A 15,552-nucleotide genomic window follows, 5' to 3' on the forward strand; every position below is an offset into this window, starting at 1 on the left:
TAAAGAATTAGGTGGGGAATGATGAGAATCATTATCATTGATAGTAATATCTGTGACAGTTGATAAAGGCTCATTTGCATCATTATCAATTGGTTTAGGAAGAACAACAGAATCAGAAAAAATAACAGGAGTAGAAGAAAAAACAGAATGAAAGGGAAAATGATTTTCAAAAAATTTGACATCTCTACTTCCATATATTTTCTTATCCTTCAAACTATACAATTTATACCCTTTATTCACTCCTGAATAACCAATGAAAATAGATTGAATTGCCCTATCATCAAACTTATCCTTGTAAGGATTGAGATTGACAGCATAACACAAACAACCAAACACTCTCATATGACTATAATCTGGTGGTTTATGGTAAAGTAGCTCATATGGTGTGAGCCAATTAAATTTTTGCATAGGCAACCTATTGATGATATATGTGGCTGTTAAGACACATTCTGACCAAAACTCTTTAGGTAACTGTGCTTGTATCTTTAAAGCTCTGGCAGTATCTAGAAGATGCCTATATTTTCTTTCAACAATCCCATTCTGTTGTGGGGTATAGGGACATGTTCTTTGATGAATTATACCTCTATCAGACACCAGTTGAGCAAAATTACTATTTACAAACTTAGCACCATTATCAGTCCTAATAATCTTGACCATAGCATCAAATTGAGTGTTAACCAACTGAAGAAATTTAGATATAGTAGCAACACTTTGAGACTTGTTATGTAACATGTAAGTCCAAGTAGCCCTAGTCTTATCATCAACTATGGTAAGAAAATATTTGGCCCCAGTGACTGAAGTAACTTTATTAGGTCCCCAAATATCTATATGAACTAACTCAAACTCATGTTGTGCTTGTGTCTTTCTAAAAGGAAAAGGCAATCTACTTTGTTTTGCCAAAGGACACACAAAACAATCAAAAGATTTGTCTCCTGAAATACACCCTTCAATTCCCAAAATGTGATTCATTTTCTTGACTGACACATGCCCTAATCTAGCATGTAAAGTAGAGATATCAACTTTGGAAACAACATTAGAACTAGAACAAATGTAATTCTCTTTATTGATTCTTGAATTAGAGATCATGGTATTTACGGGTGAAGAAATCAAGAAATTGTTTTGTAGACTCAACAAACAATCGTTTATACTAGAAGCCAAAAAACTAGATTTATCTAGCTTATAGAGCCCTGCAACTTCATGTGCCACCGCTATCACTTTCTCAGTCTGAAGGTCCTGAAAGAGACAACAAGAGGGATAAAAAATAAGTGTGATTCTAGTTGTTTTTAACAATTTACTGACTCATAGTAAATTGTACTTGAATTTTGGCAAATAAAAAATATCATGAAGGCAAATGTTAGAGCTCAACATTATGGTACCTACTTGTGAAACTTTATTTTTAGTACCATCAGGTAAATGAACTGTGATAGGGTTAGGTAAGGTTTGAAAGGAATTAAAAAGGTTTTGGAAAGGTGACATATGGTCAGTGGCATCTCTGTCTATGATCCATGAACATACATCTAATTCACTTACACAACATGCATTAATAAGACTAAAGTTACCAGCAAAAGATGTGATACTATGAAGAGTAGTGTTGCCTGAATAATTCTGATTGATAGGTCCCATCACATTAGCTGCCACAGATGTCTTTCCCTTTATTAACCTTTGTAATTCTTGTTGAATTGACCCCAATCTCACACTTAGATCTTCAATACTGTGATTATCTTCACAAGCCTCTAGTGGCGTATCCACTGCATTCATATTTGTAAACAACTGATCTGCCCTAACTACTTGTGCTGCAGTAGATTTATATTGTCTAGGTTGATTCTTATTCCTAGACTTCCACCAATTTGGATATCCAACCAATTTGAAACAATTCTCCCTTATATGCCCATCCATATTGCAGTAATTGCAATGTCCCTTCTTAGGATCATATTTCTTCTGTTCTTTCTTAATACCTTGCCCCTTAGAAAACAAAGCCACCTCACCAGTTAATTCAGAAAAATTAGATGCAATTTGTTTGTGATCTTCAAACTTTATAATTGTCGAGTAAGCCTTGTTTATTGATGGAAGAGGATCTGTCAACAAAATCTGATTCCTTGCCTGTTCAAAACTCTCATCAAGTCCCATGAGAAGCTGCATCAATTTGTTCCTATCAGTTATATCAGCAAGTTCTTTTGCAGCACCACAACTACATGCAGTCAAGCACTCAATCGACGCAAGCTCATCCCAAAGCTTTTTTAATCTTGTAAAATATTCAACCACTGATCCATTTCCTTGACTAATTGAACTTATTTTCCTTTGAATATGGTAAATCAAAGGTCCATTATTCTCTCCATACCTCTCAGCTATTTCATTCCACAATTCCCTAGCTGAAGCAGTATATATGAATGCCTCTACCAACTCCTTAGACATAGAGTTCAAGATCCAGGATGTAACCATGTAGTCACATCGTTTCCACTTTTCATAACCCTCAGATCGCTCTTCTGGTTCCAGAATAGAACCATCCACAAACCCTAACTTCTGTTTGGCTCCCAATGCTATTTTCATAGCATGACACCAAGATCGAAAATTATTCCCTATCAAAGGTGCTGAAACTAGAATCATACCTGGATTGTCGGACCCTAGCAAACTCATTGGATCTCCGCTACCCTGATTCCGAGTAGCTTCAGGTTCTACCGTCGCAGAATTTCGATCTCGATTAACAACTTCTTCATCCATTTCCTCAACTCAATCTTCCAGCTTCTTTAGATTTGCTCAAAGAAACTAACCCTAGAATTGAACAGGCTCTGATACCATGAACAAACTTGCTTAGAAAGAATTGAGAAAAATGGTAACTGCTATATTCTCATCTGAAAACAGAATACAAAGTTTGTGTCTTTATATACAAGTCTAGCACACATGCTGCGCATGTGAAAGGAAAAGAGAAAAGAGAAAAAATAAGTTACAATAGCTGTGGAACAACTTATATGACAAGCCACTTATTTTAATCTAGCTCAGCAGTCTTCCACAGGAACGACTTTTACTCCCCCACTGTTGGTCTTGTTAAATATAAAGAGTTTACACAAATTGGCCTCATAAGAATGCTTCAAATAATTAGATATCCAATAAATCTTTGCTAGTCTTATTATTGCTTGATGGCTTTGATGAGCCTTTTGCTCCTATTTTCCTGAAAAATTCCCCAAAGCATGACTTTCAATAATCTTACATCATTGAGTTTGTTTGCATTGTCTTATTACAAAAATGTGCTATTCCTACTATGTTCTTCAGGTGACGTCATTGCCACTAGTTAAAAGATCTAAGAAGCGATAGCAGCAGCAACCCCCCCTCAAGTGGTTGCGCAAGCATGAGAAGAAGCAAAAGGTGCTACTCGAGGTGTACACACAGAATAATAGAAGGTGGGATGAGATGGACCATGATATATTGGTGAGCATTATGAAGCGCTTGATGTAGGAAGTGATAGGCAAGGTTATGAGAATGTTCATGGAGGTTTTGGTTTTGGCAGTCGAAATGAGGAGGGAAAAAGTATCCTGGATTTTGCTATGGCATACAACCTAATACTAGCAAATACCTACTTTATAAAAAGAGAGTCACATTTAGTGACTTTCAAAAGTGGGCAACATAGAAGTCAAATCGACTTCCTCTTAACCAGGAAGACAAATAGAGCTCTATGCAAGGATTGCAAGGTCATTCCAGGAGAGGCTTTAACAAGTCAACATAGGTTGGTGGTCTTGGATGTCAAGTTTAGGAACAATTCAAGTAAGGTCAGAAGAAATAGTGTAGCTCGAACAAAGTGGTGGGAGTTCAAAGGAGTAAAGCAAGTGAAGTTCAAAAATGAGCTTCTTGAGTCTGAAGTATGGAAGCTAGATATGGAGGCCAATGATATGTGGATACAGATGGCATCAAAGATTAGAGAAGTAGATAGAAAAGTACTTGGGGAGTCTAAAGGACATGGACCACCCTCAAAAGAGAGATGGTGGTGGAATGAGGAAGTACAAAAGGCGGTGAAGAGAAAAAGGGAATGGTATAAGAAATTACCTAAATGTGATAATAATGAGGCATATGCAAGATAGCAAAGAAAGAGGCAAAATTAGCCAAGTAAGAGCATGTGCCTTTGAAAAGTTATATGACAAAATTCGAACTAAAGAAGGGGAGAAAGATATTTATAGATTAGCAAGGAGTAGATAAAGGAAATGTCAAGATTTCAATCAAGTTAGGTGCATTAAGGATAAAGAAGGAAAAGTGTTGGTGAAAGATGAGGACATTAAAGAAAGATGGAGAAATTATTTTAATGATCTCTTTAATAATAGTCAAAATGGAAATAGCGTGAATATAGATTATAGAACAATAGAAAAGAATGTAAATTATACTAGAAGGATTAGATCTTTAGAAGTAAAGGAAGCACTTAAGAGAATGAAAGTAGGTAAGATGAAATACCAATTGAAGTGTTGAAGTATTTGGGAGATATGGGAGTGGCATGGTTAACTAAATTATTTAATAAGATTCTAAACTCAAAGAAAATGCCTGATGAATGGAGGAAGAGTATTTTAGTACCTATTTTTAAAAATAAGGGAGACATACAGAGTTGCTCAAACTATAGGGGAATTAAACTCATGAGCTATACTATGAAGTTGTGGGAGAGAGTTGTGGAGCATCGACTACGTCATGATACTTCTATCTCTCTCAATCAATTTGGTTTCATGCTCAACTATGGAAGCGATCTTTCTCATTAGAAGCTTGATGGAGAAATATAGAGACGCAAAGACACATCTACACATGGTTTTTATTGATTTGGAGAAGGCTTATGATAGTGTTCCAAGAGAGGTCTTATGGAATGCGTTAGAACAAAAGAGGGTATCTATTAGGTACATACAAGTATTGAAAGATATGTATGAAGGAGCAACTACTATTGTGACAAAGGAGGGGACACAAGAGATTTTCCGATCTCAATTGGATTACACCAAGGATCAGCCATAAGCCCTTACCTTTTTACATTAGTTTTAGATGAAACATATACAAGAGAGTATTCCTTGGTGCATGATGTTTGCGGATGATATTGTTCGATAGATGAGACACGAGAAGGAGTCAATAGGAAGCTAGAACTTTGGAGAAGTACTCTAGAGTCAAAGGGTTTTAAGTTAAGTAAATACATGCATTGCAAGTTCGGTGAAGGCCAGTGATAGGGAAGGAGTTAGTCCCAAAGTAATCACTTTAAATATCTAGGCTCCTTCAAGTAGATGGGGATGTGAGGAGGATGTTAGTCATAGGATTAAAGCCGGATGGTTGAAGTGGAGAGTTTTATGTGATCGTAAGATTCCCAATAAATTAAAAGGAAAATTTTCTATGCTATATGGTAGTGAGTGTTGGGCACTGAAAGAGTCGTATGCATCTAAGATAAGAGTTGCAGAGATGAGAATGTTAAGGTGGATGAGTGGTCATACTATACTAGATAAAGTCCGTAATGAAAGTATTAGAGAAAAGGTAGGAGTGGTGCCAATTGAAGATAAGTTGAGAGAAGGGAGATTGAGGTGGTTTGGTCATGTGAAGCGTAGACATACGGAGGCTCCAGTTAGACAAGTAGAGCACAGTAGGCTAGAGGATAGAAAGAAAAAAAGGGGTAGACCTAAATTGACTTGGAGGAGAGTAGTACAGCATGACTTAGAAGCATTACACATTTCTGAAGATTTAACCCAAAATCGTTCAGAGTGGAAAAAGCGAATCCATATAGCCGACCCCAAATTTTTGGGATAAAGGCTTAGTTGAGTTGAGTTGAGTTGAGTTGTATGAAGCGCTTGATGTGGAGAGAACTCTGCCTGACAGTATGTTATGTATGTAAATCTTGGTTATCAGCGTTACTGGATTCAATTGTCCCTCGGGAATGTGTTGGATCTACGTCCTATTGATTTGATCGAAGATAAGAATCCATACATTCGCAGAAGGTTTCGTCACTATATGAAGCTTGTGCTTGATCGTCGTCCAACAACTCAGTACACCAAACTTTACTTTGCTAGAACCCCCTTCAAGGATGCAGCCTACTAATACATTGGACAAAGGTACCCTGCCATGCTTGCAATTTCAATATATGTTGTGTCTGGTTTTCTTTATTGTTTTATTAGTATTAGCGTTTTGTATTTTCTTTCAAGGTTGTATAAATTGTAGTACAGAATTAACTTGGATCCTTTCACGGGGAAAGAAAACAACAAAAACTTGGATACTCGGTAGGAACGTGTCATTTATGCATTCAACCTTTAGTGAAATTTCTACCATTGCATGGCTGGCAAAGGAGAGGAGGGAGAGGGGAAGGGGGGGTTGTTTGAAAGGTGAACCACATTCCTAAACAAAATGAAAACATAGAACGCAAGTAAATATGAAAACGCCGGTAATTGTGATTTAATGTCAATTCCACACATGATTGGTAATCAACAAGGATATTTAACAGATTGCATTAGCAAAATTTGATTACAAGTCATGAGAAGACATGCACATATGGTCTAACTTTGAAATTTTTAAAATGATATCACGTTTGTGTAACCACCTTTCTGATTTCTAGGTAATATATTGTTAAAGGTCTTTTAGCTGTTCAAATTTGCATGATCACGTCAAGATGAAGTCTGAAGTTGAGTCCCTTGTGTGTCTTATGGATGTTAATGGAATTGTTATTTGACTACTAATAATAGGTGCTACCCTTATATTAATAATAATTATTATTCTTAAAAATTTTTGATATTGATATTTTCTGATCTTTTTGACGATGGATATTCCAGATTGCCTTCTTTGGAGTCTTTCATATTGCCTAAGCTTCCTTTAGGTGCCATAGAATCCATCTCTAATTTGATGCCATATTGGCCAAATTTGAAGCATGCACATTGTTGGCCAGGAATGCTGAAAAACTTTGGCAATTATTGTCAAAATATTGTCGCACTGAGCCTGGATGGAGCAATAGGGGACACTGTTGCATCTATTATTGCTGGAAATTTTCCTCAACTGAAGAGTATGGTTCTCCGCTCTGCTTTATCAATTGATGCATTGTTAATTATATTGGATGGTCAAAAGAATCTAATTTATCTTGATACTCGTCACTGTTATTGGCTAGAAGACAAGAAGTTAACGTGGAGATTTTTAACTAACAAGAAAAACTTGCATAAGCATGTGGAGGAGTGGAATGAGGATGAGATCAACAAGAAGGCTGAAAGTATCAAGAAACATCTACAGTGTGCAAGAAAATACTGCTCCATTTGCTCATATTTATATCAGGAGGTGTCTGACGGGTGGATCAGTGCATCATAAACTAAAAATAAATGGAAGAACATTAAATTATTATTATGAATGTATAAAGGATTTTGTGACTTTTTGGGTAATTTATGTATTTTGGTGTAGGTTATCGTTTCTTAAATATTTTATTTCTAATTTTGATTGTCAGATGATGAAAATGCAGTTTAATTTAAGATTATATTTCATCTTTCATCCTTGAACGTTGAACTTTATAATAAAATTGTCAAATTATTTTATTTTATAGCGCAGAACTTTAATTTTATTAATAGCCTTTCCAATCAAAATATGGTGAAAAAAAAAACTTTACTAAAATGAAAAAAAAAAAACTAAATTAAGCACAATTTAAAGATTTGAGTAATTGAAAAATAAGAATTAATAAAATGTATTTGTTAGATTTTAAAAAATGATTAAAATTATAGGTACTTAAATATTCAAAAAGAAAAAAAGTAATTAAATTGAGAAAAAAGAGAAAAAAAAAAGAAAAGAGAAAAAAAAAAAAAAGAGAAGGTAAATTATATCAAATGGTCATGTTTGATATTCAATCAAGCCTCTCAACTTATAATGCAAATTAGCATAATTTTGGACTGAAAAAGAGTCGATTACATTTTTTTTTTCCAATTATTTACCGTCATCTTCTCTCTTCATTCACAATTCTATTAGTAAACATAATACTGACATTATCTTAACAGGCTTAGAGTTATTTGCTATGGCATCCAATTTTAAATTGCTTGCAGATGCTTCTCAGTTGTCATTTTCTAGTTTCTCTGCTGGGAATAGTTGATTTCTTTGTTTCTACTCAGCAATGTGTCTAAATAAGACTCTTTAGGAAATGATTAAAAATGTGCATATAAACATACAAAAAACATAATATGTAGTCTACTAGCTGTGAGGTATAAGAAATTACCGATTACACCTCTATAGAGCTTTTCGTCAACCAGTTTTCCTCTTTTATCCTTATCAAGTTTGGTGTTTATGCTCATTAGAGTTCTACTTGGCTTGTTATTTTCCATCCCATACCTCTTGATCAATTCTTTTGTATACTTGGCTTGTTTGATGAAAGTGCCATCCTTAGCTTGCTTGATTTGAAGCCTAAGGAAGAGCTTGAGTTCTCTCATCATGCTCATCTCAAACTCACTCTTTATGGTGTTGGCAAACTCTTCACACACACATTCATTACTAGCACCAAATATAATATCATCAACATATATTTGCATTAGAAGGATGTCATTTTCATGATTTTTAACAAAGAGTTGCATCAACTTCTCCTTTTAAAAAACTATTTTGTAAAACAAAGTTACTAAGCCTTTCATACCAAGCTCTAAGAGCTTGTTTCAAACCATATAAGGCTTTAGTCAATTTAAAAACATGGTTTGGAAACTTATGATTTTAAAAACCAAGAGGTTGCTCAACGTATACCTCCTCATTAATAAAACTATTTAGAAAAGCACTTTTAACATCCATTTGAAAGAGTTTAAATTTCATGTTTAATGCATATGTAAGCAAAATTCTAATGGCTTCTAATCTAGCTACAGGGGCAAAAGTTTCATCATAGTCAATGCCTTCCTCTTGGTTATAGCCTTAGGCTACTAACCTAGCTTTATTTCTAGTTATGTTTCCATCTTCATCTAATTTATTTCTAAACACCCATTTGGTGCCTATGGATGGATGATCTTTTGGCCTAGGAACTAAGGTCCAAATCTTATTTCTTTCAAATTGGTTGAGTTCCTCTTGTATTGCAAGCACCTAACCCTCATTATTTATGGCCTCATCTATGCTCTTAGGTTCTATTTGAGAAATGAATGCAAGGTTATTACATATATTTCTAAGAGAGGATCTAGTTGTTACCCCTTTTAATGTATCACCAATGATTAGGTCCTTAGGATGATCCTTCTTAAAGGTCCATTCTTTAGGTAGATCTTGTTGAACTCCTTCATGAGGAGCTAGTTGACCTTGTTACCCTTGAAGCTCAACTTCATCATCTCCCAAATCCTTCAAGGGATCTTCATTGAGTTGATCTTGATTTTCACTAGATTGAGGATCTTCAAGAGTCAGCTCATCAAAATTGCCTACAATATCATCATCATAAGAAATATCCTTTCTAGGATCAAAGGGGTTAGCTTCATCAAATACAGCATGCATCGACTCTTCAACAACTAAAGTTCTCTTATTGATGACTCTATATACTTTACTAGATATAGAGTACCCCAAGAAGATACCTTCATCAGTTTTGGAGCCAAATTTATCTAGATTATCTTTAGTATTCAAAATGAAGCAGTTACAGCAAAAAACTCTAAAATAACCTACTTAAGGTTTCTTGCCATTCCATAGCTCATAAGGGGTTTTCTTTAAAAAAGGTATAATCAAAACTTTATTTGAAACATAACAAATTGTATTAATGGCTTCCACCAAAAAATAAGTAGGCAAGTTATATTTATTTAAAATAGTCCTCCCTATGTCTAAAAGAGTTCTATTTTTTTCTTTCAACAACACCATTTTGTTGGGGAGTCCTAGGAGAGGAAAAGTTATGAGTCATCCCTAGTGAGTTACAAAACTTTTCAAATCTCCTATTTTCAAATTCTCTACCATGATCACTCCTAATAGAAGAAATTTAAAATCTTTTTTCATTTTGAACCCTTTTTGAAAATCTCTCAAAAATATCAAAACATTCATCCGTATGAGCAAGGAATGCAACCTAAGTATACCTAGAATAGTCATCATATGCACCACCTAAGCTAGCTACTCTAGTAGGAACAAATAAATCCATATGCAACAATTGAAGAGGTCTAGAAGTGGATACCCTATGAATAGATTCAAAAGAGCTCTTGACTTGCTAACCCATTTGGCATGCATTACACACCTTATCTTTTTTAAAACTTGATCTTTGGTAGCCCATCAACTAGCTCATCCTTGTTCAAGTTTGCAAGGTCCATGTTAGCATGTGCAAGCCTTCTATGCCAAGTCCAAGAGTCATCACTAATAGAAATAAAACACTTCACATTTTTGTTAGACAAGGTATGCAAATCAATAACATAAATATTTTCAACTCTTTCACTAGTAAACAACATTTTATTATCACACATTCTAGACACAAAGCAAGATTTAGACTAAAAAATAACTCTATAATGCTTATCACACAATTGACTAACACTAAGCAAATTGTACTTTAAACTATCAACCAAAAGTACTTTGTCAAGAATAGGGGAGTTTTTCTTATCAATCTTACCTATCCTCACAATTTTACCTTTACTATTGTCACCAAAGGTCACTTGCCCACTTCCATCTTTCTTTTCAAGTGAAAGGAAAAGGTTGGCATTTTCGGTCATGTGTCTTAAACATCCACTATCCAAATACCACTTGCTTTCAAGCTTAGAGGATTTCAAGCACACCTACACGAGATAATTCAATTTACTTTAGGTACTCAAATGTACTTGGATCCTTAGGGTTTAGTAGTTCCATCATTTGAATCAAATATTTTACCAAATCTAGGATGGACTTTCCTAATGGCACCCTTATAGTTGGTGTGACCAAACTTGCCATAATAGTAACAATGACCACTAAACCTTCATGTTCTTGGTCTATATGCATGATAATGTACATATGGTCTCATGTGACCATTTTTTTTAAGTCCATTATGTGCATGTGAGCATGAGGCATGGTGAGTGTGATGATAGTTATGAGGCCTAGTAGCATATCCCCTATGAAAGTTTGACCTAGATGCAACTCTCCTAGATGTATATGTCCTATTTACATTTTGTCTAGGAGCATGTGGATGAAATAAAGTCTTTTTAGTTTCATTTCCATTAGATATCTTTGGTTTTTGTCCTTTAGGATTGGATACCTTTGGACTAGGCACGTGGGGACTAGGTTCACTAGAACTAGATGCTTTAACTAAAATGGTCTTGGAAGGAGGTGCTTTGGCTAATTTGCTATAGCTAAGTCCATACTTGATGCTCAGAGACCTTTGAGAGTCCAAAATTGCATCAAGTTTGTCCTTTCCTTTATCAAATTTGGAAAGAGAAGTTTTTAGCTTAGCAATTTCATTTCTCAACTTCTCATTTTCTAATGAGAGTTCATCTAAAGACTTTTGTATATTACTATCTAAAGGTCTATCATCTTTAGATAAGGTATCATTTTCCTTCCTTAAACTAGCAAGCTCACTTTATTCTTCTTATGACTTAATTCTAGTTCATCATTCATAACTTTAAGAGCACTCACTAGTTCATTATAAGAAAATTCAACAACATCATCATTTAAAGTTACCTCATTAGAGCTTTCCTTCATTGCCATGAAGCACATTTGGGCAACTTGATCACCAATCTCCTCATCTTCGAAGTTACTTAATTCATCCCATGTTGCTTTAAGTGCCTTTTTCTTGAACTTGTTGAAAGGCTTTTTCAATTTGCGACAATCAGTTCTAATGTGACCCGGCTTATTGCATTCAAAACATATGGGAGGATCCCTCTTACTGCTTTCACCCTTGTCCTTCTTGAAGTTTCTCTTTAGGAGGAACTTCTTGTTTTAGAAGAGCATCTTCCTTATTCTCCTTGTCATTAGAGCCAACTCTTCCTTATCAAACTCATCATCTTCATCACTAGATTTTTCGAAAGATACTTTGAAGGCAATGTTCTTTTTGGCTTTGTTTAGTTCCTCCACTTGCTCTTTTTGAGGGTCATCTTATAGTCAATGAGATTTCCCATGTGCTCATCAAGTTGTACCTTGCTCAAGCCCTTAGAATCCTTGAGTGAAGTTACTTTGGGTAGCCACTCCTTAAGAAGACTTCTTATAATCTTCTTTACTAGCTCCTCATTCGTGAATGCCTTCTCAAGGGATTTAATTCCTCCTATAATCTCCACAAATCTATCGTACATTTGACTTATGGTATCATCCAATTTCATCTTGAACAACTGATATTGATAAATGAGGGAATCCATCTTATTCTCCTTCACTTGATTAGTACCCTCATGAGTAACCACCAAAGCATCCCAAATTTCTTTTGTAGTAGACTTCATACACACTTTTATTCACTTCTACTTAGTGTACAAAATAAAACATGAATAGCTTTGTAACACCCCCATTTGCATAGCCTGGTAGATTTCACTGTTCCGGTGATCGGTGTCGGTCCGGATAATTAAGGGGATTAGAACCACACTTAAGACAACTTGAGAAGCCATAAACACAAATAATTAGTAATGTTTAATTAGTTAACTATAAATAAGAAAAACAGAACATAAGAGGTTAAACGAGCCGAGAGTCACAGTGATGAGTGACCTCCTGAACGCATCGCAAGTCGTTTTAAACTCAAATTTCGAACCGTAAAAAGTGACGCTGCGGTCCTTAGGACCCTTATAAACACAGTGAAAAAGAGAAAATCATGAAAAAGAACTGTTAAGCCAGTCAAATAATTAGGTCAGGGAGCCGAAAGAAATATTGGATTATTTGCAAACCGGGTTGAACCGGCGAAGGGCAATTTGGTCAATTGACTCCGAGATCTGACTCCTGACCTAACTGTCAAATAAAATCGGAGAAAAGAAAATTTCAGAATCAAAAATTAAATTAAAGAACTAATAGAAAAGAAAAAAAAAGAAAAAAGAAGGAAAATGAAAAAGGTGTAGGGAAATGACATCATGCATGATGCCATAAATCCCATAATTAATAAATTAATTAAATGGATTAATTGTTGTCTTCCATAAGGATAAAAACATAAAAGAAAAGAAAAAAAAATCATTCTTCTTCTTCAAAAACGTGTATCTCTCCTCTCTCTCTCTTTTCTCCTTAGTTTCCTCCATAGCCATGAAATTCAAGCTTTCAAAGCTTGAATCAACCCCATAAACTCCCCAAAAATTCTACTAAATTATGATTAAGCTTTGTTTGGGCTACTAGAAGAGGGGATTGAAGAAACAAGAAAGAAGAAAAAAGAGAAGAAAATTAGTGATTAGAAAATCAAACAAAGGTTAGTATATAAATTTGAATTCTTTTACTAAATTTCTATGTTCTTAGTTTAATTAACTTAGAAAGTAACTTAAAATGAAACAAAAATAATTGTGAGGAATCAAAGCTGAATTTAGGCTAGCTAGGGTTTGATGTGTGTGCATGAATTTGATGGACTTAAAGGTGTATATGAGCTTGATAGAGTTAAAGAAGCATGTACATAGGCATTGAATTGGTTAAATGAAACAACTTAGTGAGTTAGGGTTTTGGGACTTAGGGTTGTGAACCAAAAATGCAAGAAATGAGTAAATGGCATGTTTAACCTATTGTGAAGTGAAAAATGGTCAATTGTGACCAAATAAGTTGTGTTTGAATTATTGGAAGTGAAACCAAATTCGTAGGTCAAATGGTCATGCTGCTGGCAGCATGACCAAACCAATTTTGAAGGACCAAAACGGAAATTTTACAATTCCAATTGATATGCCACCAATTGGGGATGAAAATAGACATAAAATAGCACAATTTTCATTAAGGAACCATGGCCAAAAACTGACTAAAACTTAGTGAACCAATTGACCAAAGTGAAATGAGAGCAGGCTGCCACTGCACCAAACTGACCAAATGAACAGTAACTGTTCATTTGGTCATAATTCGAGCTAGACAGGTCAAATTGACCTGAAATTTTACCAGCAATTAGATAGGACATATATCTAAAACTTTCATGAAGAACACCACCCAAAATTATGCCATTAACCCATTCAAATTATTGAGGAAAATTGAGTTACTGTACCTGCGATTCTGCAGAATTCCATTTGAGCAGTAATGTTTGAAGGGCTATAACTCTCTCTAGGAAACTCGGATTTAGGTGATTCTTGAACCGATCGAAACCTAATACATAGTAGAACAATTCATATGAAGAAAGTTAGATCAAATTATGAATTTAACTTAATCAAATTACTGAACAAAGTTGGACCAAAAATCAGCCAGAACCAAAATACCAGTATGAATAGTGCACGTGAACAGTAAATGTATTTTGGCTATAACTTGAGCTACAAAACTCCGATGGGGGTGATCCAAAAAATGAGAATACACTTAAGACAATAAGGAACATTTTCTATGAATGAAGTTTTGCCAAATTCCAACAGTAGATTGACCAATGGAACAGTGCAACTTCGGAGCATTAAAACCGAAAATTGGCAATTTTGCCAAAATGACTTAAGCTTTGAGAAAATGACCAAAACCAACAAGTTTAATAGCCAAAATGTGGTATGTGGGTGAAGTTGGAGTTCCCATACCTATTAAGCGTTAAAAAGTCAACAATTTGACTTGAATAGTGCAGTGAATAGTAACCCGAAACACAAAATTTCAAGAACGTCAAATTTAGCACGTTAGAGCTAGGTAAAAGTGAAGTTAAATTTATTTTTGAATTTATGTTAAATTATGGTACTGAAACACTATAAAATTGTGTGTTTCAGTGGAAAAGAATACTGTGAGTAACCCGAGGAGTCGAGTCAAGGCCAACAGGCGACTCATTTGAGGTTTGTGTACAACTAACACTTTTGTTATTTTTCAATTCCAAATTGATTTGAAATAAATTTATTGTATGATTTATGATTTTTGTTGTGTTGAGAATTTTAACTTATTGAATGAAATTGTATAATTTGAATATAAATTTTCTTATGCATTTAAGGATTTATTGCATTGTTTTGAGGATTGTAAATTTTAAGTTTGATGTGTTGCCAACCTTGAGCATGAATTTATGATGATTAAATATGTTAATGATTTGTAAACACTTTGTAAATAAAAATTGTTTTGAATATGATTTGAAACCACAGTTGACATGACAAAATATGTTGTGAATTCTCATTAGCTTGTCTAGTGAGATAACTCCTCCACTTGATGGGGCGAGTTTCTTCCTCTCTGGCTTGCCAGTTGGGGAGTGATGTGAATGAGTACTCATATATATACTAGCTAGTCTTTGTTTCTCCCTTTTAGCCTCGGTTATTGGGAGTATGTGAAATGTCGTGGTGTACAACACGGCATCTATTCGAATTTTGGGTCATGGGTTCGACTGTGTGTATTGTTGGCAACGCCCTTTAAATTATGCATGATTTGATAAATTGTGATTGAAATAAATAATTTGTCAATGATTAAAAAATTTTTGCATTGTCTCGGAATTTCAAAGAAATGTAAATAAATAGTTACTATTTGATCAAAATGTTATTTGAATGAATAATTTGCATAAATGAAAATATTGATTTCTGAAGGTCATGGATTTTGAAGAATTTAGAAATTTTAAAATTCTATTTGTTATGAATTGTCAAGCATAAATTGTATTAATTTTTAAATTATTAG

The 15,552-nt window shown here is 34.6% G+C and overlaps 1 protein-coding gene across 8 annotated transcripts in view; it reads left to right on the forward strand.

The window, feature by feature from the left end:
• Positions 1-15,552, forward strand: part of LOC110656503 (uncharacterized) — a 35,816-nt gene that overhangs the window by 7,450 nt on the left and 12,814 nt on the right. For 2 of the 8 annotated variants that reach the window (XR_009149452.1, XM_058148445.1), the window contains one exon: positions 3,268-3,449. The exons of 4 other annotated variants lie outside the window; for them this stretch is intronic. Coding sequence is in view for 2 of the 4 variants with exons in the window: in XM_058148445.1 (XP_058004428.1) it covers positions 3,268-3,309 (42 nt within the window). In the remaining 2 variants the exon portion in view is untranslated. Of the gene's footprint in view, positions 1-3,267; positions 3,450-6,874; positions 7,506-15,552 lie in introns of those variants that run through there. 2 more of the 8 variants (XR_009149453.1, XM_058148446.1) reach the window with 2 other exon arrangements.

This window comes from Hevea brasiliensis, chromosome 6 (genome assembly GCF_030052815.1).
Source record: "Hevea brasiliensis isolate MT/VB/25A 57/8 chromosome 6, ASM3005281v1, whole genome shotgun sequence".
Lineage (NCBI taxonomy): Eukaryota > Viridiplantae > Streptophyta > Magnoliopsida > Malpighiales > Euphorbiaceae > Hevea > Hevea brasiliensis.